General features: G+C 41.4%; 1 protein-coding gene across 1 annotated transcript; it reads left to right on the top strand.

The window, feature by feature from the left end:
• The first annotated feature begins 26 nt into the window (after positions 1–26).
• Positions 27–27,081, top strand: LOC149080722 (uncharacterized). The gene is made up of 5 exons (XM_089237399.1): positions 27–457; positions 3,008–3,354; positions 8,831–8,927; positions 20,492–20,706; positions 26,474–27,081. Exons 2-4 carry the CDS (start codon positions 3,013–3,015, stop codon positions 20,686–20,688), a joined length of 636 nt encoding a protein of 211 aa, XP_089093525.1. The 5' UTR covers positions 27–457; positions 3,008–3,012; the 3' UTR covers positions 20,689–20,706; positions 26,474–27,081.
• Positions 27,082–27,813: the final 732 nt, after the last annotated feature.

Below are 27,813 nucleotides of genomic sequence, written 5' to 3'. Positions count from 1 at the left end.
CCACAGCACTCATCAGTTTGTTTTTTGATAAAACCGAGCAACTTGTCAGTGAATGAATCATTTCCCCTCGAGCTCTTAACGTGGTCGGGTCTTGGGGTTTTTCCGTCCATCTCGTCCGAGTGTTGGTGCGTGGAGTGAGTGTGTGTTGTGGATAAACATTCTGTGCGTAAAACCTTGCCGCAATCCCGGATATACAACTTAGTAATGCCTGAGAAACCATGTGCAGTATTATTCTCGATTTAAATTAGTTTATCGCTCGGACAGTGACAATTGCGCTCGCTAATTTGTTTGGTATCGACGAAAGATGTCAATGTAGTTGACATATCTTTTATATCAGGATCCGTGGACCTTTTTTTTTTTCTATTTCGGTGATAAGACACTTCGATTATTTTACTCTGGGAAATTATTCGTATTGTTCTCGTCTAGCCAGCGATTATTGAAGACAACATTACCAAAAGTAAGTGTTCATCTATTTTTACCTCTCTGTATACATTTTTCAGGGACCATGTAGAAATGCGGCAATGAATATTGTTGTGGAATAGTGTTTCTCAATATTTCTGAAGCCAAGGTAACAGTGGCCATCTCTCTCCAGCGTGGCCCAACCTTGGGCCGTCTTAAGAGCATCATGGGTTCCCGGGCCAAGTGATTTTTCTAAGACCCTACCAGGCAAATTCTTGAAAATTTCAACCAGATTTCATTTTTGTGAGCCCCCCGGGCCGTGCCCATGCCTTAAGACGGCACTGGTCCTATCCCTTGGGATAAAGAGCTATTCCTCATGGGACAGAGCCTGGGCTATGTTTGGTCTTGCAGTAACAGTAGCCACCGCTTATAAGAATCAGTGGTTATATAAAAAAATACACCGTTTATGAGAATCAAATCGGAAAAACCGTAACCATAAGTCGTTGTAATGTTGGGAAGATCATCCGGTTATACAGATCACAGATTACAAAAAAAATCAATTTATTTTTTCGAAACTCACCGTTCATTTCCGTTATGGGAATATTTGCTATTTACAAGGTAGTATCGTCACTTTTAGCTTTTACAATCGCTCCTAATGCAGTGGTTTTCAAACTTTTGTTACTCGTGTATCCCTAGCCTCATTCATCGTTCATCTGCAGCTTTCCAGATAGTTTATAAAATAAATTTTCACCTATAAAAGAACCACTAAAGAAAGCGTAAATAGGCATGAATCAATATCTCCAGTTTGCCGCGATGCACACTTTGAGAAACACTGCCTTATGTTGGCTGTACCTTTCCTATGAGTATAGTAACAGTATTGTTACTGCAATATCATTTCATTAAGTTCCTTTTCTTTCTAGAGATTTTTCTAAATCGAAACATTTCCATGAACCCCGGGTAATACAAACGACCGCTAATGTTCAGGGCCGCAACTAGATGCTTGGCCAACTGCGTGTAATGCACGCGGTTTTGCGCCTCCTATGTTGAAGGCGGAGAGTAAAGGTGTAAAATTTGAACCCCCTCTGGTCCAGTGCACCAGGCCCGTTTGTCCCCCCTCCCCTAGTTGCGGCCCTGGACTAAGGGACCTGTTGAATTAGTCCACACCGCAAAGGATTTCTTATTCAATCCTTAATTATGAGTCATCGTGTGCATTATTAATCTGTATATGAACTTCTGGCCTTGATATAGGCTTCCGATCATTGGGTTCTTTACCCAGGGCCGGATTTGTGCTGCTGAGCAGGACCGTATATATTTTTTTGACAGCAATACATACTAACAAAGTGAAACCTCGCTACAATGATACTCGATATAACGATAAATCCCTCGACAACGATATTTTTTAAACTTTTATTTGGAAAAGTCTACTCTGACGTTAAACTGCTGCCTCTCGAAATAACAATAATCCCTCTGCAACGATATTTCTTCTTGGTCCGCAGATTGTTGTTATATCGAGGGTTCGCTGTATCATATTTTACGCTATATTCATTCTAGAGTTGGCACAGACCTGCGTATACCAAAGGTTGACAATGACATGTTGAAAATAACGACTCATTAATTTGATTTTGAACTAGTTGGTCCCGACTGAAATAAACAAACAGTACATACCCCCGGATCCTCTCTCTGCCAATCCATTAGAACGCCATGTTTGGTATAGGTACTAAAATATAAAAAAATAATCCCAAGTTATTATTACTAGGCGCCCACACAGGGCTGCAACGGGGGGGGGGGAGAAGGTGGATCTCGTGCCCGAGGGGGCGTAAATTTCTTTCTGAAATCTCTCCAACATCACAAGGGGGGCGTCAAAATGCGTGCTTTCCCCGGGTGACCAAGCATGTAGTTGCGGCCCTGCGCGTACATGAATGGGCCATTAAACCCAAAAGAAAGCTAAAGGGGGGGGGGGGTTCATAGAAAAAGACACTTAAAGAGGCAATGGCACATGTTACGTCACTCTAATAGTATCCTATGAAGACATTATTGTAGTTTAAAATTTTATGAATAAGGGTGTCATCTGATGTGCATTTTTATTTAAGGCAATAAGACTTTCGCAATATAAATGTACAATAAATAAACGAAAGTATAATTAAATGCGATTATAATTTAATCTGTTCCATAATTCTAGATATATTAATCACTAATTAAACTAAAATACACTATTAACAGACTCGATACGTCCGGTCTCGTCATTATGAGGACGCTTTCTTAGCCTTTCCTGAACATTGGCGTTATCTTTAGTGTGTGTCTCATACTATTTGTGTTTCAACATATTTCGACTGTTTATTGATTCATCAACAAAGAAAAACATATGTAAATTTGCTTGAGTTTTAAATAATTCATGATATTTTGAAATATGTAAGAAAAACAAATGAGAAAGAGAAGAAATTGAAACTCATAAAAGCGTTTTGTATTTACATTGATAGATGGCGCTCTTATACAAAATCGAAATATCAACATGGAATCAAAAATTTCCAAATTTGTTTTTTTAATTATCTGTTAAAATGTTAGAATTTTCATTCGGAATTTGTAATTTTTTTTTTTGATTTTTTTTCAGGAACCATGCAGATCGTTAGCAGCGACAGCCAATACTTCTCCAAGGCTGAAGATTTCGCACCAGCATCTTCGGCGGCGGCAGAGTCGTCCGCCGAATACAACCACATCGAAGGCCAGAGGGTACTGATGGAAATAAACACGGCGGCGACGGAATCGAGCCCGGTGCCGAACCCGGCTTCCAGGGACTTCTACTTGGACTTGTCCGCGTCGGCACAGAGGCGACACGATCTGCTGCAGTTGAGGATCAAACAGGAAAAAAGTCGCAGGAGGCGAATGGTCCGGAGCATCGAATACCAAAGGCTAAGGAATATGGTACCGTCGATAGCCGCGAAACCATTGGTATCCAAGGTAAGCAAGACTTTACAACGATACAATGCCTTGGTTAATATTTAGTCCTCCTAGACCAGATAACCACTACGATCAATCCGCGGCAAATGATGTTCAAAATGCAAAATGTTTCAATAATCCTCAGTCATCATTGCCTTATGTCAGCAGTGGCCGCATGCTGCCCGCGAATTGATTTTGTACGGCCCCGGCAAGGAAAAAGTTCTGTGTATTAAATTAAAATTTATGATCACTATTTCAGCTGTTGATCCCAACTACAGACTTCCCAATTAACAAACTACTTTCATTAAATACTTCTAATGATGTGAAGATAATTTTTTCTATATCATATTTCTTTTTTAGAAAGAAAAATAACACGCACAAATTGCTTGTAAAGTACGTTATGGGCAATTTTTGCCGCCACCTCGTTGGACAATTTGGCTGTTGTGGGCCCTTGTATGTGAGCTCGATACATATTTGGTGTTCAAAGCTTTTTCGAAAGTGTGTAAACTCTCGGACACGATAATTTTCTCCGAAAACAGATAAGCACTGATCTCTGAATTTTGACATGGCACGTTGGCCACACGGACCGGCGCTTCTTCGAACCGAACTCTTTGAATAACCCTTTCACAAACAAGCGTTCATTTTTTGCAATTTTCAAAACGTTTATTTTTCATACTCCTAAAATGCATTAAAAACATAAATGTCAGCAAATCTTTTTTTTTTTCAAATTTTTCATTTTTTTTGTGAAGAAATAATTCATTCAAATTTTTTCAGCCAAGATGATGCAGGGTATATTCATCTCCATATGCAATTTTTTCCAGAAATTTATTTGTTAAAGTGTAATTTATTACGTAAAATTTATTTTTCCGGAGGCCTCATGAAACCCCCTGAAAGTTCAACTTTAAGTGCTGCCCTCTGATGAAAGCCCTCAAAGTTCACGCAATCCTTTAAGCCAGGGCTTAACTTCCTTAGGTCAAAAGATGAAATTAATTGTACAGTGAGAAAAAGCAGTCCACACACTTGTGGCGCCAGAGTCTGAAAGGGTTAAAGAAGGTTAACTTCCGTGTAATAAAAATACATGGAACGCAAATGTGATCCGTGTCACTTTATTGACGTACAAAAGCATCAGGTAATGATAAGCGCGCATTATTTCACATCTACAGGTAGTCAGCCTGGTTCATGTAAAGCTTTACTTTACTTATCGAACACGGCCGGGCTCTGTCGCTTCCGCAATTTAAGCGCATTGCCCTGCAGGGCGTGGCCGTGTCGGAAAATTTTTATTCGTTCTCACAATTCACAAATGGTATAAATATACACAGATAAGGTACATAATGATACTCAAAATCAAGAACATTTGCGAAATGGCACTAATCGTGACATGGGCAAACTAATCGACTAAAACAAAATTGAAATACAAAACAAAATATTTAGTGGGGAGCACTTTTAAGGGACCCTTTGACAGTAATCAAGCGCGCTATTCCGCAGAACTTGATAACATTTCAGAATGAGTAGCTTTCAATAATTTGGGGCCTCTCCCTGTCTGATTCATGTAAATGCGCCGAAGCCCTGTTAGCCCACCTGTGACTGCGCCATGGACTGGTTTCACTGATTTCGAAAAATACACTTTTTTTTATCAGAATTTTTAAACTAAAAATGAATCAATGGGTCGCTAAATTCACCATGTTGTTTTTTCGTCGTGGCACTTCAATTAGTACCAAGTAAAGGCACCCCTGCCTTGTATGTTCAGCTCTCTCTTAGGGCAACAGTAGTTCCAATGAATCGACTTTGCTGTCGGGTAGAAAAACATCACAGAACCAACCTAAGATTCTTCCAGTTTCAAATTTGTATGGATTGTCCATGGGGGGGAGGTCTCAACCTAAATCTATTGGTCCTGTCGTGAGTTATTCAATCAAGATTCAGTTCCAGTATCTTCTATGCACACCAGGCAATCGACCATTCATGAAAAAAAAACGACACGTTACAAATGGTGGCAATCTAAACGCCAGGAAATGCTTCGTCACGGCTGACGCCTTCCATTTATAATTGACTTCCATGCGATGGTATCGAGTCCAAACGTTTCAACAGACCCATCAAGGTCTTCTTGAAGATACATACATATATAAGAACAATGTTCATCCCACATTTACCCTCCTGGTTACGAATTAGATAAGAAAACGCGAAGTTTGGAAAATTACATTATAACGCGGCCGCCTTCTCATCCTATCAATGCATCGTTAGTGGGGAATACTTTTTCTTTTGTGGCCCGTAAAAAGTAATTAGGGGATAAAAGGGACATCATCCCTCGTTTCTACGAAATACAAAGACCGGATGAGGAGCCGACATTTTTTATTCATGATCTATCTTAACGTATCTGCGGTGTTAATGGGGAAAAATGAATGAGAGAAAAACGGAGCCATTGAATGAATTCCACTCGCTTGGCTAATTGGCTCTACTATTCTCGTGAGATGGACTCCATTCAGTTGCGTAACGTTCTCTTGACTGGATGGTGGAAAGCTCTCGACTGTGACAACAACCCATTTTTTTTTTTTACCTATTCCCGTCCACATTGATAGAAATCTGTGGTTTCCGCCATCAATGGCCGTGGCTCTTTTCCCCCCGCGGAAGGCGTTAACACCTGTTGGCTGTGACGAAATAATGACGTATCCACGTCACTTATGAATCGGTAAGCCAAATCCTGGGTGCCAGGTTACTACGGTGACTAGAAAATTAGCATTGGAGCCTAAAATTTTCTGTCTCCGATTCCTATGTCGGCGGTCCCCCAAGGTGTGGGTCGCGACCCCCTCGCGAGATTCTCTAAAATATAAGAACGTCCAAAAAATAAATTTTCCACAATGCAAATAAAAATGTCAACTAAAGTCTTTACTAAGCTACTTAACCATGCATCATACAATGTAGTTTCACCGAATCCAATTGTACAGCATTCAATATACCCTGTACGAGATGGCTCAAAAAAAGAATGATCCGATTTCAAAATCTATATACAGTCGAACCCGCTTATAACGTTCCCATTCAGAACGTTTTCCTGCTTAGTATGACTTATTTGCGTGGTCCGAACTCTAAGTAATTCTCATTAATATTTCCCGTTTGAAGCATTTTCCCGCTTATAGCGTTTTTATGACAAGTTTTGTGAAAAACGTTATAAGTGGGATCCACTGTATGTAAAATTGATTTTCTGTGTGTGTTCTCTATACAATTTCAGATCTACCGTCGCCAAATTTTTCATATATACCAAATGGGATCAGACTTGAAGGATAGGCTACTTTAAGAGTTTGTTAGAGCTGGGCAAATGCCCGAATGGGCAACAATGGTTTCTCGGACATGTATATGCCTTTACAATGGCTTGTCACTCCTTTAATGCTGCCCGTATTATGTATAATAGTTTATACCTTTATAATGGTTTGCCACTTTGTCAATTATTCCATTGGATGTTGTGAAGATATTTATTATTTCAGATGTTAATTTTTTAAGGAAGGAAAAAACTCATCTCTGCCTCTACCGGGAGTCGAACCCGGGTCCCTCGATTGCCGGACGAGTGCTCTGACCACTAAGCTACAGAGGAGATAGAGATTTTCCTTCGCTAGAGCGTATATGTGCCGAACGGAACCGTGCAATGGACAGTGAACCGATCAACTAATAGCTCACGGACGACGAGCCACCAGAGGGCTATATATATATGACATGAATGTCGCTCTCCACTTGTTAATACAAGATATACAGAAGACTGGATGTTGTGAAGATATTTATTATTTCAGATGTTAATTTTTTAAGGAAGGAAAAAACTCATCTCTGCCTCTACCGGGAGTCGAACCCGGGTCCCTCGATTGCCGGACGAGTGCTCTGACCACTAAGCTACAGAGGAGATAGAGATTTTCCTTCGCTAGAGCGTATATGTGCCGAACGGAACCGTGCAATGGACAGTGAACCGATCAACTAATAGCTCACGGACGACGAGCCACCAGAGGGCTATATATATATGACATGAATGTCGCTCTCCACTTGTTAATACAAGATATACAGAAGACTGGATGTTGTGAAGATATTTATTATTTCAGATGTTAATTTTTTAAGGAAGGAAAAAACTCATCTCTGCCTCTACCGGGAGTCGAACCCGGGTCCCTCGATTGCCGGACGAGTGCTCTGACCACTAAGCTACAGAGGAGATAGAGATTTTCCTTCGCTATCGTCCGGCAATCGAGGGACCCGGGTTCGACTCCCGGTAGAGGCAGAGATGAGTTTTTTCCTTCCTTAAAAAATTAACATCTGAAATAATAAATATCTTCACAACATCCAGTCTTCTGTATATCTTGTATTAACAAGTGGAGAGCGACATTCATGTCATATATATATAGCCCTCTGGTGGCTCGTCGTCCGTGAGCTATTAGTTGATCGGTTCACTGTCCATTGCACGGTTCCGTTCGGCACATATACGCTCTAGCGAAGGAAAATCTCTATCTCCTCTGTAGCTTAGTGGTCAGAGCACTCGTCCGGCAATCGAGGGACCCGGGTTCGACTCCCGGTAGAGGCAGAGATGAGTTTTTTCCTTCCTTAAAAAATTAACATCTGAAATAATAAATATCTTCACAACATCCAGTCTTCTGTATATCTTGTATTAACAAGTGGAGAGCGACATTCATGTCATAAATTATTCCATTAATTGAAGAAAACCCGGGCAGCGTGCCGGGTACTATAGCTAGTATGTTAATATAAAGACAAATTTCTACGCTTTATGAATGATGATAATGACCGATTTCAAGTGAAAAATCATTTTGCAATCGGTTTTTTTAATTGGGTTATATCAAAATCACACACACACACAACGGACATACACCTCGCTACACTTCCTCTTGCATAAGGGAACTCCAGAAGAACCTTGATTATCCGCGCTAACTGTGGGGGAGATAATCACGGTTAACCGAAAAGCCGGGTTATCACTTTCATGTCATCCACTCTGCAGAGTTGTAAAGTGTACAATGAGAATGTCGCAAATAGGGAATAGCGTTGGTCCGGCAGATGAATCATGCGGTTACGTTACTGCACCTGAAGTTGCACCATCCTTGCGTTTGGTCTTTCGGTTGTAGGTTTAAGATTAATTTGACTAACACCCCCCCCCCCAAGCGCTCTCTTCCCTAGCTTCATTTTCTGCAATAGGTGATTTTAGCAATAATTGGCAATTTTACATACCTTTGACATCAATTTTGGCAATGATTAGCGATTTTTCGTCAATATTATTAGCAACTATTGGCAATTTCATTTGTGTACCCGTGACATCATTTATGACAATGATTAGCGATTTCCTTTAATTTCCCGTGTTCTTCTCGAGGAAATATGGTCAGCTTATCTGTAAAAGCATATTTTTAGTTCTTTTAGGGCATAAATGAATTTTTTATGGAGCATATTCTTTCGATTTCTAAGTCATAAAAATCCTAGCACTAGTAATTAGCATTACAGTAATAAGCTTTATTACTCTTCATTTCAGCTAACTGTGATCGAAGAGGCCATAAGGTATATCGACTATCTCCACGAAGCCGTCATTGACCGGTTGAAGACCAGAGGTTTGCCATCTTGTCTGGAAGGTAAGTTTCAAAAAATAATATTCGTAATACTCCATAAAATCTCCACGTTCAGCTACTAGGCTTCGAGCCTAGTGACCTTAGTCTGTGTGTGTGTGTAGGTTTGAGTCCCTGATTGCGAATTTATGTAAGACAAACCCACAATTACAATAAGAAGAAAAGAAACAATTATTCGATGATGAAATCAATAAACAATGCCAATATAAGCGGAATGATAATAATAATAGGATTCGAGGACCACGCCCATGAGGGGCTCAGTCAGTACTTCATCATGGGAATGAAATATTAAAAGATGCGGATGATAAGCCCAGGGGCAAATAATGCTGGCTATAAGATACGGGACGTTGCCACCCACCGTTTTAATAACTTCCTCGAGAGATTAAGAAAAGAAAGAAAAAAAAGGGATGATAATCATCGGTGTGGACGACGGTCATCATGTAAAATTGATTTTTGTCCGGTGGTCTTTTAGGGCGGTGCTCGTGAGAAGAAAAAAAAACTAGGTTTCGGGGAAGATGATTGCTACTCACCATAAAGACCACCCATGATTTCGAACACAATGGAAGTAATTATTACCGAGAAGATGATCACTGATAGTTGCTGTTGCGTAATGCTATGGAAATAGGCACGGCCTTAAGGTGGCTACACCTTGGGCAACTGAAGGCTTGACTAGCATGCATATTCAATCTGTTTCGTACGAGCATACTCGAACGTGTGTGAGAATTTTGCTGAAAGGTTTCTCGGAATGACTTCTTAAATCCCCATTTGGGGGACAGAGTGGGAGTCATGTTCTGCTTTGGTGTTAATACATGGGAATTTTTGCTCAAGTGTTGTGATTAAACGAGCGGCTTCAGGCTTGAAGAAATTTTGAATAACGCACGAGCATGGGCTGGAAAATTCACCAGTTCGGCACCTTGGGAGTGATTGATGTGAATGAGCAATCAAACGAGTGGGTGAATGACCAAGTGAGAAAATTAGTGGGTGAATGAGCAAGTCAAATGACCAAATGAATGAATGTGTGAATGATTGAGCTAGTGAATGAGCGATTGAGCACGGGAATCAGAGTGAATGAGCGAATGAACCTAGAGTAATGGAGCCGCAAACAGGTCATCGCTAGGACGAGGGAACTGAAAATTTGAGTCCAACCTGCTGGATACGAAATTGAATAAGACTGCAAAACCCCCCAGGTTGAAGGTGCCTTATCTAGGGTTTTATTTTATTTGAAACTCGTATGTGCATCACTAATGCAAATATTACTCCGGTTGAATAATTTTATCAAGTGTGTCTGCGGACCACCTATGACAGGCATCTTCAACCCGTTGCTCGCGTGCAGTACCCGGAGTTCTCGATACCCGTATTCGATTTTTCGTTCTCGCGAGCACTTGGATCAGCGTTCCAATGAGAACACCTTGTAAAAATCGCATTCAAGGATTGAAATCATGCTGATTTCATCATGCATTCGAATGTTAAACCTGCCGTAAGGGTGCTCTTCATCTTCTGCCCGTACCCGTCATATAAATACGGGATATAATAATATATAAAATCATATACTCGCGTCTAGAAAAAGGTTGAAGTCCTCTGCCATCGTCGCGGTGTGGTCCACGGGCCGTAGGTTAGGAAACACTTTTACGAATAAAAATTGCACTGGTAACGAAAACGAAACTAGACCAATCGCGGGAGTTGTTTGAAGGTGACTCCTGCGGGAGTTTTTTTTTTTTTTGGTTTTTTTTTTCTCTATTAAGGTGCCGGGAAGGGTCTTGAAAGATGCCGAATCACCCACTCTCTGATGGTTGTCTTTTTATCAATTTAACTGGTTCAGGAGAGAAGTTTACACACGCGCGCGGCTCTTCTGATGAATAGCTTCTGTTATATCCGCATTCTTTTGTGGGGATAATAATGCGATGACGTAGAACCACCTTCTGTGAGGTGCACCAGCCATTACACACATTTTTTTGCATCAGAAAAATCCTTTTTTTTTCCACGTTGCCTAAAGCGCTTTTTTCTTCCCCCTTCAACGAAGTTCGACGCACCAGGTGCACATTCCGATCTCCCCGTTGCACATGTGCTTCTTTCTTTCGTTTCGATTCATATTTGGCGTTTTATCGATGTCTTGGCGAGGAATATTTTTTTCCATCGTACAGCAGCCGCCGTTTATAAGAACCACATTGGGTTGTCATTTCGATGCTTATAAGCTGGTTGATTCTTATATCCGGAGATTTTTTTTCCCCTGTTGCTCCTATAGTTAGTTTATTGAGTATAAAATATTTATAGTTCTTTTAAAATTAGTTCTGATGAATTTAATTTCAAGAATTAAATTCTTAAAATTCCAAATCAGTTTTAATATCCATAGCATATCATTATCTGTAGACCATCGTTCGTTGTCAATGTGGGCCGAACTTTTTGTTCCATCGAACCCCCCTTCCGAATTTTTTTTTCTCTCATCGTCCCCGATTCAAGTGAATGCTAAATTGTGTTGCTAAATGCAAAATTCTGTTGCCGAATTCTATTGCAAAATTCTGTTGCCGAATTCTATTGCAAAATTCCATTGCAAAATTTTGTTGATAAATTTTATTGCTAAATTGTGTTGTCAAATTCTGAATTCTATACAGATAAATTCGAATAATCGCCAATTGAGTGTGGTTGGCGTTTTTTTAGGGTTGTTTAAGAGAGAAAAATGATCGCCAAGGTTGCGCGTTTGATCATCATGCTCTTCCAGTTGAGTGAGTCACTCCCTGTTGAAGGAAAGGAAGGCCGTGGGAAAATCATTCGCAAAAGCGAAAAACAGATGTTTATTTGCGAAAGGTATGCTAACGGCCTTTTCTCTCTCTCATTCAATGGACACCTGGACACTTGCTATCCGATTTACGAACAGGTTGATTACGGCCGCAGATGTTTTGTTTTTTCTTCCCAATCTCGACGTGTCCGTAATTTACGCACGTACGCAACCGCGTGATAATTTTTTTTTCTTTTTACTTTTTCACCATTTGTTTCGTATAGCGAATTACGCACGCAGATGTGATCGTAATTAACGGTGAATTTAGTTCGAGGCCGATCAGGTTTAAATCGATCGTCGATAGATTTGAATTAATCGAAATTGATGACATGAAGTTTTTTTGATTTGATATCGTTCATTGGGAAAAACACTATAATCCATAATCGGGAAGGCCGGGGGTGGGGTCATAAGCTGTTGCAGACTCATCGAACGGGAAGGGGCGAATCACCGAGGGTATGAATTGGTGAACGGGAAGGGGTGAATGTCCACCTCCGCCATGCCAATAATACAGTGATACAAGGATGGACAAATCCATCCCAGGCGGCGGGTCACCTAACGGCTGAAAAATTGGAAGTTCTCTGAAGACAACACAAAGTTATCAAAATCGTGTTAGCATGGAAAAGGGTCCCTAAATCCCGGACAAGTCAATGAATAAATACACTACTGTGGACAATTTCCTCAGGGGGAAAAAGTTATTGGATCCTATTAAATCTTGCTGGTGCCTTATTTTATTTTTTGCTTTGATTTGTCAAAACCTGCAAAAATAATTATTTTCACTTATTGTGGACCTTGATCACCCTCCTCTTGTATCCACCTATGCAGGAAGTGAGGGCTTAGCGAGCTATAGCGTAGAGCGGCAAATTTTGATGGACAGAAAAATTTCTATAGTCACAGGCTGTAAAAGCATTAATGTCTGTTTCGAGAGCGAGGTACCAGGTCAGTGAGTGACCATTCATTCAAACCGATCACAACTCCTAGGCAATTTACTAACGATTGAATTGTGCCGGAAACATCGGTGTGGGTGGGTCCCCGTACCACGAAAACGATTATGTTCAAAGTATACATTACACATAATGCATACAGCTGCCTCGCGAAATTTTGCCAGTCGTGGTCCAGCCTTCAAAGTTCAGCCGCCTCGCCACAGTTGCCTGTACGGCGCAGCTTTTGCCTTCCGTCGAGTAACGCTGGTCAGTGAATGACCAAAACAGCGTGCAAGTATATGAGTGACTTGGTGAGTAAGGCATGACCCCTAGGCTGGAATCTTTCGCAAACCCCCCCAAAGCCAAATTTTTTATTGTTTCCCCCCCCCCTTCTAGTTAATTTATAATGTGAAAAAATTAAGGACAGGCCCGGGCTGGAGCCTTATCCTTATGCAGGCCATTAAGGCAGCGAGGGATCAAACAAGCTTGCAAGTATGTGAGTGATCTACATAGTGTGCAACTGTGACCTAGAAACGTACAAGGTCAGTGAGCGACTAAAAGTTACCTAGACAGCAGAAGACCAAATTAGAACAGATTAACCAAACATGGAGTTGCAAGCATATGAGTAATTCAACGAGACAAAGGAGAAGAAGAAAAAAACCCCAGGTGAACAGTGTCGAAAAGAGTGACCTAGAGAATTTGTAAGCACGACGTGAGTGACCGCAGAAATGCGGGCTCCTTACCAGCCAGCAAAAACTGAAGTCGATGGCAACGAAAGCTTATCACGGGACTTTGAAACGGTAACGGTTACCTCCCTGCATTGCCTGCCCGTGATGTGCCCATGCGGCAGAAATGAAGGACCTCTCAAGCAATTTCACAAAAAAATGGTCACGTTGGTTCATCGAAATCGTAGCAGAAAAAAAAGGTGAAGATTCTACCTGCAATATGCGCTCTCTTTTACCTATTTGTACGTTCGCCTTGGAAATCCTAAAACTGAAAGTGGGCGCGGGCCACCTGTTCGAGGACATGACGATGATGTGGTGGAGAAAAAGGTCATAGTCCGGTCCCAAATCCCACGGTTGTTTTCTTTGTTATATTTTCGAGAGAGAGCCCCACTTCATATTTATGCGTCATCGTACAACATTCGGAAATGCTCGTACCATGACGTACCAATGCGTTTCTTTTTTCCCGCCTCTTGTATTTGTTTAATGATGTGTCCGTTAATAACGTGAACTTTGTTAGGTTTTCTTTCTGTTGAGCGCCTACGGAATTGAGATTGGTTCATGTGCATGAGGAGGAGGAGGAAATGAAAATAGATTGATTAATTGAATAATAATCATTTTTAACTTGCATTGGGAGGATACAATAGGAGTCTGGTTGCAGCAGGTTTGTTGCGGGCCCGCACTACAGGAATTAACTCTGGGGGGGAGGTCACCTTCCTATAAGGAAGTGGTTTTCAAACTTTTGTCACCCGTCGCTTCCTTGCGCGATTCATGGTTCGTGTGGCGGCTCCCCAGAGTTTAGTAGATATGAATGAAAGACTTGAACGAAAGAACCTCATCAAAGCATAAATCAATATCTCTAGCTCGATGCGATGCCCCCGATACAAGCGCGAATTCAGAGTTGGGGGGGGGGGAGATCGTAGCTCCAGAGCCGAATAATACCGGGGTAAATTTGTCTGTCCCTTAAAATATGGGATGATTGAATGCAACTACACAATAAGTCACTTCTCCGACGCATCGCCCTGGATCCTCGTGCGTATTCGCAGCTGATATTTGCAGTTGAAGATACCAGTCTTCTCCATACCCAGCTGAAAATGCCTGCCTTCGCTCTATTCGCAGCTTAAGAACATAGCCCCCACAAGGACGGGGCTGATTCTCATCGTTTTTTTGTTTGTTGTTTTTTTTTTTTTTTTGCTTTTTCACGCTATAAATTAACTTTAAAAGGGTCCACCCGGAGGGGGGGGGGGGCTCAATGCTTAAGATACTGTCTTCGCTCCATTCGAAGCTGAGAGTGTCTGCCTTCACTCCATTTGTGGCTGAATATATTTGCCTTTGCACAGGCGCGGATCCAGTGGAGCGGGTCGAACGCCATTGCCAAGAGTCGAATAATATAGGATTATTCAAAGAACTTACACAATTCGCCCATCTCAACATATTGTCTTGGATTCGCACCTGCCCTGAAAAAAAGTTAGCGAAGCCTCCTAGGAGCAGCGACGCACGCTTCGAGAAACGGTGCTATAATTTTATGGTGCAGTGGTTGAAAAACCCGAGTTTGGTTCTCATCAGACTTGGTCAGCCGCAGCAAGAATGCATTTTGGCAACCGGTAATGCTGAATGAGTTGTCAGGGCGCGAGTAAGTAGAAACATCGTATAATTATAGAATTTTTACGCGTCATTTTTCAGAATTTCGATTAGTTGACGAGTAGTGACTAGGTGTATAGGAGGGTACATTAACCCTTTTTTAAATTGCCTTTAAATTACCCTTTTTCTTTTAAATTACCCTTTTTTAACTAGGCTGTTCTGGAGGATTATATCGGTAGCTGTATAAAGTGTGAGTCGTTTCTCCCAGAGTGGGGGCATCGCAAAACCTCGTCAAGAATGTCGTCCGAGCCAAGGATATTGACGTATATATTGATAGTAATCAGTGGGAACTAGCATTTAAACCGAGCAGTCACGGGGGGGACGAGGGAGTCACGGGTAGGTAAAAGCTGGGTTAATGTTTCTACGGGTTTAAAACTATTTGGGAAAGGAAGACAGGTCAGATCGATGAGATTCGTGGCCCAAGTTGCATCCGGGCCCCCCACCCCCCTATAGTATATTAAAAACGAGGGGTTCAGGGCAAAATCCTTTTTGAGAGCTCTTATTTTACGTTATTTACGCAAAAATCTCGTATATTTTATAGAATTTTCAACGATTTGGAGTCCCTACAAGCCGCAGTAGCCTACGCCACTGAATATAGCCAAACCACTGCCTGAACTCCCGGGGCCTTCAAGTGTGTAATTCAGCTTTACACTCTATATTTGCCCCGTGCCGACGATTTAAACATACTATAATATCTAGTTCGGCGTCGTAACGCCTCGATTTTTTTTTTCATGTCTCTGAGGCTGTTCACAGCGAAATTACTTTTCTAGGCTTTTAATGCGGCCTATTAAATTGCTTCCTCTTATTTTTTTTTAAAAACAAGTAATTTTTTTCTCACAGACTGAACACACGAGATAGAGTAATTTGGCCTCCACGGTAGCGTTAATTATACCGCCATTAAAAGTCTATAAATTGCCTGTTCTCGTGGACGTCGATCAGCTATTAGAGAATCATTAACCCTTTCGATGGTATATATTTTTGGGGCTTCAATCAACGTGGCCCCGGGCCTCGTTCTTTTTTCTTCTCCACCTTTTTTGGTGATGATGATGAGACTATTGTTCGTGTTGAATTGACACAAACATTTTTAGAGACTGAACCCATCAATTTTCTTCGGTGATCGGTTTCGGTAACATCTGCCTCTGGTTTTCTTTTCCCACGGTTGGTTCAGTTGCTTGGTTATTAATTATTATTGGTCGTCGTCCAGAAAAATACGTTCTCTCTCTCTCTCTAAATATATGGCTTTATGGGCAGTGTATGTACCGCTAGGATAGAGCGTTTACTTCGCTCTAGGCTCTAATTGGTATTCCTCCAATGGCGGCCACGACGATAATGCACGAGTCGTTGATTTTCTTAGTATTCTTGTAACACGGGATTTAACTGGCTTTACAGTGTCTATAAGGCCGGGATTACACTATAAAAGTTTGGTAAAATATATATTTTACAAAACTTTTAAAAATACAACCAATGAGACTATCGGTTGCATTTGCTCGAATGCAACCTAGAGCTTCATTGGTTGGATTTTTTTAAAGTTTTATAAAAGTCCTTTTACAAAACTGGAAAAATCCAACCAATGGAGAGGTTATTGGTTACATTCTAGAAAATGGAACCGGTTACCTTATTGGCTGCATTTTTTAAGTTTTATAAAATGACATTTACCAAACTTTTATAGTGTGATCCCGACCTAAGGATATGTACTGAAGTCCCGGATAAATATGGTATAGTGCGGAAGGGCCGAGTTTGTTAACAAGGTATCGTGTATCGAAAACTGGAATATTATTGGATAATTAGTGATGAATTGTGATTATCGTGGATGCGTATTACGGCAGCCTTATATGCTGACAATTTAGGATTTTTTAGCATTGCTTGGAAAAGTGTTGCTGCCAAGAATAACATTGATTCTGAGAATCACGTTGAGTGGAATCATATTCGCCGAAAATAACGTTGAGTGAAATCGTAGTCACCGAAAACGACGTTGAATGGAATATTCGCTGAAAATGACGTTGAGTATGAAAGACGCTGAAAATGACGTCATTCTCAGTGACTGAGAATGAAGTTGAGTAAAATCAGTCACTGAGAATGACGTTGAGTAAAATCAGTCACTGAGAATGACGTTGAGTCACAACCATATTCACTGGAAAATAATGTTGAGTGAAAAACCGTTTAATGTTTAACGCCTCGTTTGCATCAATCTACTTAAAGCATTGCGTGTTAGCGGTTTCTATTGGTGATTTTTAAAACTATTTTCCTTATTGCAAAAACTAATTGATCAATGATTTTATTCGTGCAAATTTGCAATATTTCTTATCATTTGTAACTTTTTGATAAATTTTTAGTAAACTTTTGAAACACTTTGTTTTGAGTAATATGAACAAAAACTACAATTGTGCCACTTGGTAGACGTCGTATGTATGACACCATTGTTTGCATGTGGTGTCTAAACGTGGATCTAAACGGTCTTTTCCAAATTCATGGTTTAACAATACCCGTTACAATGCTGTTGATGCGTCATAAGCCATCGATCGACGCTCTTACCCATCTTTTCAACCATTCATGGGAAAAGGTTCGGTAAACCCGTGGGAGACCCATTACCAGGGACAAGGTGTTCGTGTCAAAGGAGGACTGACAATGGACGTGTGCCGCATATCCGAAGAAAAGGGTACCCACAGCATTTTGAATGAGAACTTTTCATTAATCCCTTTATTTCTGTCTGATGCGTGTGTGGCGCACCCCTAATCCCGTAACGGGCTATGTATTGGGACGCGTGCCTCGTGGTACTTCTCAAGGGGTGGAAACACATGGTCCGCGTCATTCAGAAATCGGAATAGGAACGAGTAAATACGTTCTGATGCTCAATGGTGTCAGAGCGCCCCCAAAACAGATTCAGAAATAAAAAATTTCCTATATCAGACGAGCACCCAAAGGTTCAAAGCACGTTCACAGACGCCCCTTTTGGTTACTCTCTAGGACCTAGCATAGGAGTGAACAAGAAACCACATCAGTGAGCGATCAAAAAATTGAATTAAGTACACACATTCTCCTAGATCACTATTTTGATCACTCGCTGCGTCACTCTTTTATTCACTCATTGACCTGACCCCCTAACTCTCCAGGTTACATTTCAATCACTGACTGACCTAGCGATCCGCTATTTAAATCTTTTGGTCACTCGCGTGATTTCACAATGTATTGGTTATTCATATGCTTCACTCACTCTAGGTCACTGTGTTTGGTACCTAACTGTCGTTTCTTGCTCTCAGGTCGTCAGTGAGTCACCAAAAAAGAGCCTAAGTCACTCTTTTGGTGACTCACTGACCCAGCTTTTCACTCTCTGCTTCACTCTTTTAATCATTCACTGTCCTGGCACTTCGCGCTTTTTTTTGGTCACTCACTCACTTGACCTCTCACTTTCTACGCCAGAGGTATTTAACCTTAACTTTTTTCTAGTCGCGAGCACTACCTGCACCCATCATCAAAAGAAGAGCACCCTTGCGGCAAGTTTGACACACCAATGATTGAAATCAGGACGATTTTAATTCTCGGTTGCAATTTGTACAAGGTGTTTACTTGGGACGATGATAAAGCGCTCGCTAGCACAAAATCGGACACTAGCATCGAGCACTCGGGGTGCTTCAGAGAGCACCGGATTGAAGATGCCTTCTCTAGGCCAGTGGCGTCGGAATTCGGGGTGCTGTGGGTGCACGAGCATCCACGGAACTTTGTAGAATGTGTGCGAGCACCTCCAGAATTGATTTAGAAACCAACATTCGCTACATGAAACTCAAAATGAGCACCCACAGGATCGAAACACTTCCGACGCCCCCCTGCTGATTCTTGTCATTCCCGATGACAGACTCGTTGTTTCTTGTGACATCTCAATGTCAGGATTTCAACCTTGGAAAGCGTCACCAGGCTGTCCGAACTGAATTAAATTAATTGGACGTCGGTGGTGTCACTTTTTTTTTTGACATCCCAGTCAGGAAGAGATGGAGACATCACAGAAGGACATCACTTCAGCCGTTTATACAAAAGTGACACACTTCCAGCTGGTGACATCGTTATTTCGACGATTGCACCGGATGTCTTCAATTGTTCAATGAGGGGGAATTTTCCCAAATGGGCGATGACTATTTCCTTTTTAGAAAGTGACATGTTCTTAATGATAATTGCCATTGGTGCCACCGGTATTTGTAGAACGACCGGAACCGGTCCGATGATGGTGACAAAATAAAAATCAAATGGCTCTCTTGTATCGAGAAGTGTCTGCCAATGGTCATTGGATAGATTTACGATAGTCAATTGGTACTAAGAATATAAATACATCTGTACTCGGTAATAACGGCCTTGGTTGTAAGGACACATCGGTTATAACGTCAGTAATAAATGCTATGGTTCTAAATGCTTTCAATAGACAATATTGATAACGAACCTATCCCAGATATAACGACACATTTTGTTCTCGTTATTCTGTATTATCATGGGGATGAAGATAAATTCCATAATTTATAAAATTAGATTATGTGGTAATAAAAAAACTAACCTCTCATATTTGCCGTGTTTTCACTGCCGTCTTAACGCATGAGGCCCACCCGGACCTCGAGTGCAGAAATGGCCTCATGAAAATGAGCAAATTTTCGACTCTGAGCATGTAAATTGGTTAGTAGCTATTTATAGGGGGCCCCTTGGAAAAAAAAATTGCCCGGGGATATGTGATGTTAAATACAGTCCTGCCCATGTTATATTTTTCCCCCTGAAATGAATTTTTAATCACTGAAGACTTGCGATAGAACTGCATTTCCCGCCAAGTAAGGAATAATTGGTGATTTGGCTGAGAATTTGAGTCATTTTCAAGGTGGGATTACACTATAAAAGTTTGGTAAAATTACTTTTATCAAACTTTTATAGTGTAATCCCGGCTTTAGTGAGAATTGGAGATGTCCCGTGTTTTTTTTTCCTTACGATCTCAATTTCCTTGCTCGAATATGGTCACTCCCCATTATAATTTCGTACACGGCATTTGATTATATTTTTTTATACTGCACTTGAATTATAACTTCAAATATCAGCCTTGGTTGTAACGACACCTCGGTTACAACGACGAAATTCCGCGGAATCTATCTCCCATATCGTAAAAACAGTTTGAATACATTTATTTTCGCGATAATCACTTATAGTGACGTTAATGATACTTTTCGACCTCGAATTGTGCCGTAGTATCGTGTTGTAGGCCGGACTGTTCTCTGTGGAGAGACTTTTTTTTTTTTTTGAAAAATGGGAAAAGACTGGCTCGTATTTCACGCCTCGAAGTTGGAAAACCACAGAACACCAACTTCCCTGTTTGCTTCAAAGGGGTTCGAACCTGAATACTCACGGCGCGACTTTAGTTCATATATCTGAGTAATCTTTTAAAGTTTCAGCAGGCTTTTGATGCACGCCGGGCTTTTGTATGCGCATAACACAAGTAATTATAACTTACGTTTTTGAATATTAATGGATACAATGTTTGCTTTTTGACAGGTGTGAACGTGGATCTGCACCATTTGCAGCACGACGACGTCAAGAACCTCGTCTTCCAGTTGGTCGAGAAGCAGAAAGAAGCCGAGCGGGCCGCGGCCGCCATCAAGCGGAAGAACCGGCGGAACGAGAGCAGGTCCTCGCTCAAGTCACGGCACCTCGCTTTACATCGAGAAAGGCCCGGCAAGATTCGAGCATAGTCCATAATCGTCGCTACGGTAAGTTTTGCGAATTTGTATGTCGATATTGGACAAACTCCAGCTATGTGTAGGAACCAAAACGTATTTTGTCGGCCCGGGAACAAGGGTCAGTTTTGGTGCCCACAGTATTTGAACCACACGTGCTTAAACCTATTTCCCTTAGTCATCTAATGTGGCCCCGCGACCTCGAACTTAATTTCATAAAAATTAACATGTGAAGCCAGTGCCGTCCGCATGGGCCTACTCGGGCACCTCAAGAAGGGCCTCTCAAAAATGAGAACCGGTTCAAATTTTCGAGAATTTTCCAGGTAGGGGCTCAGAAAAATCACTTGGCCCGGGGGCCCGTGATGCTCTTAAGACGACCCTGTATGAAGCCCATTATTTTTGGGATCTGGTTACATATTTCCAGGTGACTACCGCCGTGGAGGTTCTTGTCACGGTCCCGGGTCCAAACCCGAAATTTTCCCTAACGAGCTTGATAGCGACCACTGATAGACAGCGCCTTCGTTTCCAATTTCATCTCATTAATGGCAGTAAATTGTAATACGGGCAGAGTTGGCGTTTGGTGAAGTAGACGACTCTAGTGACCGCGGCACATTTACGGACCACTTAGGTGAACTGGGACGTTGTTCTAGAACCTTTAAGTGGCTCGCGACACATTTCCAGATAACTCGAGTCACTTAAATTATCTAGTACGGCATCCCAAATCACTTAAGTGTTACGCGGCACACACTCTTATTTCATATAAGTTGCCCGAGATACATTTGCAGTTCACTTAAGTGACGGTGGCACATTCACAGATCACTTATGTGGCCCCTGCGGCACGTTTCTAAACCAATGAAGTGAACTCCAAAAGTTGCATTAAAAGCGGGTAAAATGACATTCCCGCATTTAAAGCTCGTTTCTCCCAATTTTCCTCCGTTTTTCGAATTCTATAACATCTCGGTGAATATTGCACTTAAAAATGTGGTGTTTTTTTTTTGTTGGCATCAGAAGAAACAGGGCAAAAACTTTCTAATGGGGTTTTGGGACACACGGGGACTGTATAAAAATTTATTTTTTTAAATTTTAATAACTGTGCAATCCCTTGCAACATAATGACATATACGAACTTTTTCTATTTGGAAGTATACCTCTAGGATCAGCGACTCGCCAGTAAAATACAATACCGCCTGTTTGCTATCCACCCTGTATATATATGTCTATAGGTGCCCCCCGCCCTCCCTCGAGACCTGCTGGCAGCGTGCATAACTTTTGAAGCACATGCCCAGTGTAATCTCAATTTTGTGCCTTCTTGCCCGCCTGCCTGCTGGCGGTCTTTTTGTGCTTAGTGCTCCGGAGGTCATGTCGATCATCCACCATGGCACAAGCTCTTTGGGTTACCAGCTTATATCACCTATGGCAGTGTTTCTCAGAGTGTGCGTCAGGACTCAAGGGGGCGTCGCAGGATGAGCTGGAGATATTTGTGTTGAAAATTCTACCATACTATTCTGGGGAGCTGCGAATGAACCACGAGTTGAGCAAGGGAGCCGTGGGTGACAAAAGTTTTATCTGCTCCTATGGGGACAGAGCGGGGGTCGTGGTCGGTCATGGTCCTTGCGTCCGTCACTACGACCACTCGGCCGACCAACCACAGCGGCAACAAGTAATTAAAGTGATGTCCCGGGGGCCTCCATACTTAGCGTGAGTGGGGGGAGGGGGGGGGGGGAATAGTTCCATAATGTTAGCGGTAATTCAATATCACCATACTGAAACTCATCTTTAGAAACGGGCTCTGAATCACCTGATTTCGTTTTCTTACCCGCGGGCCCGCAATATTACGCTTTCGGAACACGTGCTGCCACGGGCAACGACGACTAGAATCGCTCCATAGGGATGAGGTTGAAGTCAAGAAAATGAAAACTAGGGCTGCCGATTTAAGCCATTGTCTTTTTCCTGACGGCCAATTGCAGGGAGTGCCCTCTCTGGTACAGCAGCAGCAAATTACAAAAGATCGAGAATGGAATTGTGGGTGGGTGGGGCTATTCCAGAGAGTATGGAATTATTATTATATATATATTTTTTTTTTTCTTTTTAAACTAGATGATTGGCATATATTGTGTGGGTCGTGTTATTGCCTTTCAGACCCACCCGTGGTGGTTATATATATTTTTTTTTGCTCAGTCGGTACCAGGGGTTGAGGGGTATCCACGTAGTATTGTTCCCAGCCCTCGCTGCGAGGCACTTGGTGTAGGGGCCACACCCGTCGGCTAAAAGACGGGCATACAGTCCCCACCCTCAATCGGCTTGAGCATCTCGTCCCAGTAATCTTTTCAATCATAATTCACCCTCCCACTATATTCCCTTCCCGACGTCGATGGCGGATTGGGAAAATTGGCATTGTCTTGGCATGATCTTGGTGTCTTGAGGTGTGCTTTGGAAAACAACGAGAAATGATTTTTACTTGGAAAAGGCGGTTCCGGGTTTGAGTCCGATCTGTCTATAAGGTAGAAAAGTTGACGTCGTCCCAGATAGAGGGAGTTCCTAGGGAACGTGGGTGGACGGACCGATCCTTCTTCATGATGACCAGATTGTGCTGATAAGTGATGATCTCGATCTTCGAAAATAATCGTTCATTTTTATCTAGACTATATTTTCTTCGCCCCCCCCCCAGTTTTGAGGCCGTTTTTCACCCCCGTTGATGGGCCTATTTCATTATATGAAAGATTGTTTTGGATCTTGAGGGAAAGGGAAGCATTTTACGCGCCCTGTTATAGGTAGTCCATATAAGGAAATATTTTCATTCTTTGCTACTTGGGACCCCGCTAAATGTTTTGGGGCCGTAGTTTTCAGGAGAAACACGGTGAAATAAATAATTTCTCAGAACTAGCAAAAATTCTAACAAAAGGCAATTTCAGAATTAATTGGAAAATAATTTCAGAATTTATGAAACAATCAATTAATGAAATAAATAATCTCAGGATGGATGAAGAGAAATAATTGCATAATCAATGAAAGAGAAACAAGTAATTTCACAGGAATAACGAAAAGTGATTTCAAAATTAATGAACAAGGCAACATTCATTCTTTGCTGCCAGGGACCCCCCCCCCCAAATGTTTCTGGGACCCTAGTTTTATATACAGTCGAACCTCGTTAGTGCGTCACCCGGTTAACACGTCACTCCGCTTACCGGATAACTTTTTGGAAGTCCCAATTCTCTTCAGGCAGGAATTGGCACAGTTATGGCTTGCGCCGTTCAACGAGTCACTCCGCCTGTCAAGTCAGATTTTTGCTCCCCCAAGAGTGACTCATTAACGAGGTTTGGCTGTATTTCAAGAAAGAAATGGCGCGCGGGATTGAAGAATTTTTTCAGAATTAATAAAAAAAATTAATTCTGAAATTTTTTTCAATTATTAATGAAAAAAAGAATTTCAGAATTTATTGAAACCATGTCCTCGTGAAGTTTGGGTCTCAACCCATAGGTTAAGAACCCCCACCCCTCCGATTTACTCAAAACTCGATAATTAGGAAGAATGTCGCTCCCGGATGAGGGTCGGGACCCAAGAGAATCGGACCCTAAATAAGACAGTTGGGACCCACGAGAATAAAATATGGCCGAAAGCGGGGTAAGGAAACGCTGCTTCAAACGAACCCCTATTATTACCGAATAAAAGAAATTTCCATAACTGCGGTGGTGATAACTGTCATCATCTATACAAGGATAACAAAAAAATAAGGTGCTAGATAACACTCGCGTCCTAGTAATTTTCGGCGGATAACTAGATTAGTAAGCGAAGGGTGTGGGGAGAACTAAAATGGCGTTTAAAACGCCCCTTGAAAATGTCTATATTTCGCTTCATTATTTTCATGGGAGCGGTTGTTTGAATAACAGACATATTTATGGTCACCTTTTGTGGAATAAACGGGTATTTTTTTTTTTTAATGAAGATGGGTTTCCATATCGAGACGCCCACGCTTTCCAATTACTGCAAGCACAAATTACATGCCCATTACATGGATAAGAGACGCGAATATGCGTCCTGGCCGACCGACCAGACGTCAAGCTGTTCTTTTGATCGTAAATGACCCTATCGTAATGGATATATGGTGTCTTGTCATCTCCGTCCGTGGAACTAACGATGTTATTAGGAGTGATAATTTATGAGCAGCCGTATGTAAATGAGGAGGATTGGGGCCGGAATGTTTAGCTGTCAGAGGGCGTAGCGATCGGTTGTTTTGTTTTTTCTTTCAACGTCGATGCTGTTAACGGACACGCCTCTCGTTGATCCGATATGATCGATAGTATTGAATACAGTAAAACTCGGTTATAACGGCATCTCGGGTTAACGATAATAATTGGTGTTCTAAGCTGATTCCCATGGAGAATAATGCTCAAACGTCGAGAAAAATGCCATTTGAACTCTGAATCTCCGCTTCATGGCGGTTTTAATTCCAGCGATTAAAAAAAAAGATTTTTTTAAGAAGTTTGGCGCTCTCTAACGTACTCGTAATTAACATGGACCGTACACGATACATTACGTATTTTCCCCCTGATTTTACCCTTTCCTGTTTTTTTCATTGCAAAAAAATGTCCCGTTTTCCCTGGTTGCTTTGGACGAAATTTTATTTTAATCATTAATCTTTACTAGAGGCTACTAGTCGGCCCCGCTTAGGGCGGTATTCACCGACATGGTTTATACTATAGTCACAATTTTTTGATAAGAGATCCACATGAATTGGTTGAATTCAGGTTTTTAACCAAGCTATGTTGATCTCTCACACAAAAATTGTGACTACAGTTTAAACCATGTCTGTGAATACGGCCCTTAATCGGATATCAACGATTCCAGCACCAATATCCGATTAAACGGGGAAACATATCAATTGCCATTTGACAACGTTAGTATAGTTCGTACCTTGAAAACTGATGGAGGATCAAAGACATCAAAAAATGAAATGAAAATTATATAACTATCTACAATACCCCCCGACGCTGCCCGGGTTTTCTTCAATTACTGGGAGGATTGGAAAAGTGACAAACTAGGTTTATGCATGTCTGAAATGCATTGCGGTAAACATTCCGAAAGTGATTGAGGCCCGAAAACCATTGTTGCCCGACGGGTTTTCGCCCATTTGCCCAGCTCTGACGAACTTTTAAAGTAGCCTATTGGGGCTGGGCAGCGACGAGAAAACTTAAATTCTGTCTGTCTGTATATGCATTTGTACAGGAAGGTTTCTTATCATAAGCAGGGTACCGTTTTCCAATTAAGCGGAGCCGACTTCATTTTGAATAATTTATTAATTCTGCATAAAAACGAATATATTCAACCCCATGACTATAAACATTCATCATTTATTTATTTACATTTTAAATCACTACATTATCAAATACAGTATTTGGGTTATGCGTTAGCCATACTTGGCTTTTTTTCTTGATAGTTGGTGATATTTTTGGTGAGAATTGGTGATGCCTCGTACTTTATGACCCCTGTATTTCCCGTTTTCTCTCAGTCAAATATGGTCACCGTAATCATAATGAAATTTCTTACACAGCATCCGATTACATTTTTCATCATAAAAAAGTTCTCGCAAACGGCAACCTGGGATATAACAACAAATATTCACGGGTATTTCAATGACGTTATAACCGAGTTTGACTATATTTTTGCACTTTCTATTCGAGATTTCCAAGTAGTAGTTACCCGCGGAACCGAAACAAAAAAAAATTGAATTGATGTGTTTGATTAAATAATGAGTTAATTTTTCACCTGTCACTAAATTTAAATTTATTTGGTTCTTTCGCAGGTCACATGGAAGCTGACTCTTGTACAGATATATATATACTTTATAGTTTCGTGCTTGTATTGGTCGATCCCGGAGATTATCGATCACTGAGGATCCGAATGGACATTTGATTCAAGAAATCACCGATTTTTCGCAAGCATTTTCAAAGAATCTTGGATTCATGAGCCTTATATTTTGAAATAGGATCAGGGCTGCAAAACGATGTACTGCATCAACGCTGGGGCAAACACGCATTTTGGCAGCCGGGGCACCAGAACCGCCTGCTTCCCCCCTAACTGCGGCCCCAAATACAACCCCCCGCAATGTATTAGAAATGGTGATGAAACAACGGCTGTTCCTTCTACGAGAGCTGAATACAGACTATTCCTTGTATACTTGATCTTATTTTTTCTTGTAAAATACTTGTTTCATACAGGCATATATATTTAGATAAATTGTAAAGTAATTTCATATGTAAATTTGGAAAGAAAGAAGATTGTAAATACGTAAATCTTTTATAAAAAAACGTATAACATTTTTTTTTTCGATGTATTTACCCGAATTGTATTTGCAGACTGATGTACACTGGGATATATTGTTATATAAAAAATAAATATTATTCGGTTTTATATCGATGTTGTGTGTTTTGATTTCATCTGTGTTTCGTTAATTTTTGTATGATTTTTAAAAATTGGGGCAAATTTTGCCAGCTTTAGGAAATATTAGTCTTTTTCAGTGAAATTTTTCTGGCGAGTTGCCCCCTCCCCGGGGGCATCAAAATGTGAAGGGGGGGGGGTCGATGATACTACTATACTAAAAACGCGTTAGTCAGATTCGGTTATAACGACATTGAAAGATTCCGTGAAATTTTGTCGTTGTAATAAAGGATGTTTTGAAAACCTTTTTAACAGGGCTACAACTAGAGAGGTAGCAGTCGGGTCTGTTGCCCATGTCGCCGAACAAGAAGAGACGCGAATTCCACCCTTTAACTTTTTAAACATTGCAAGGGTGCGCAAAATGCGTTACTTGTCTAAAAAAAAGCATCTGGTTGCGGCCTGGAGTTTCAAACATGATGCATACGGGGTGCAAGGCCATCTGTCCATGGGTAATACCTTTGACCTATAGGTATTTGCAGACAGTGCCGTCCGTCTGAACGCATGAGCCCACCCGTGCCCGTCCGTCTGAACGCGCCACACAAAAATGAGAATTTCCCAGGAAGGGCCTCTGACAAAGCAATTAGCCCATCATGCGGGGTGCAAGGCCATCTGTCCATGGGTAATACCTTTGACCTATAGGTATTTGCAGACAGTGCCGTCCGTCTGAACGCATGAGCCCACCCGTGCCCGTCCGTCTGAACGCGC

The sequence above is a fragment of the Pholcus phalangioides genome, unplaced genomic scaffold (genome assembly GCF_987345545.1).
Source record: "Pholcus phalangioides strain wild (caught in Gottingen) unplaced genomic scaffold, Ppha-v1.0 ptg000010l_1, whole genome shotgun sequence".
Taxonomy (NCBI): domain Eukaryota; kingdom Metazoa; phylum Arthropoda; class Arachnida; order Araneae; family Pholcidae; genus Pholcus; species Pholcus phalangioides.
This window is presented reverse-complemented; position numbering and strand designations above follow the sequence as displayed.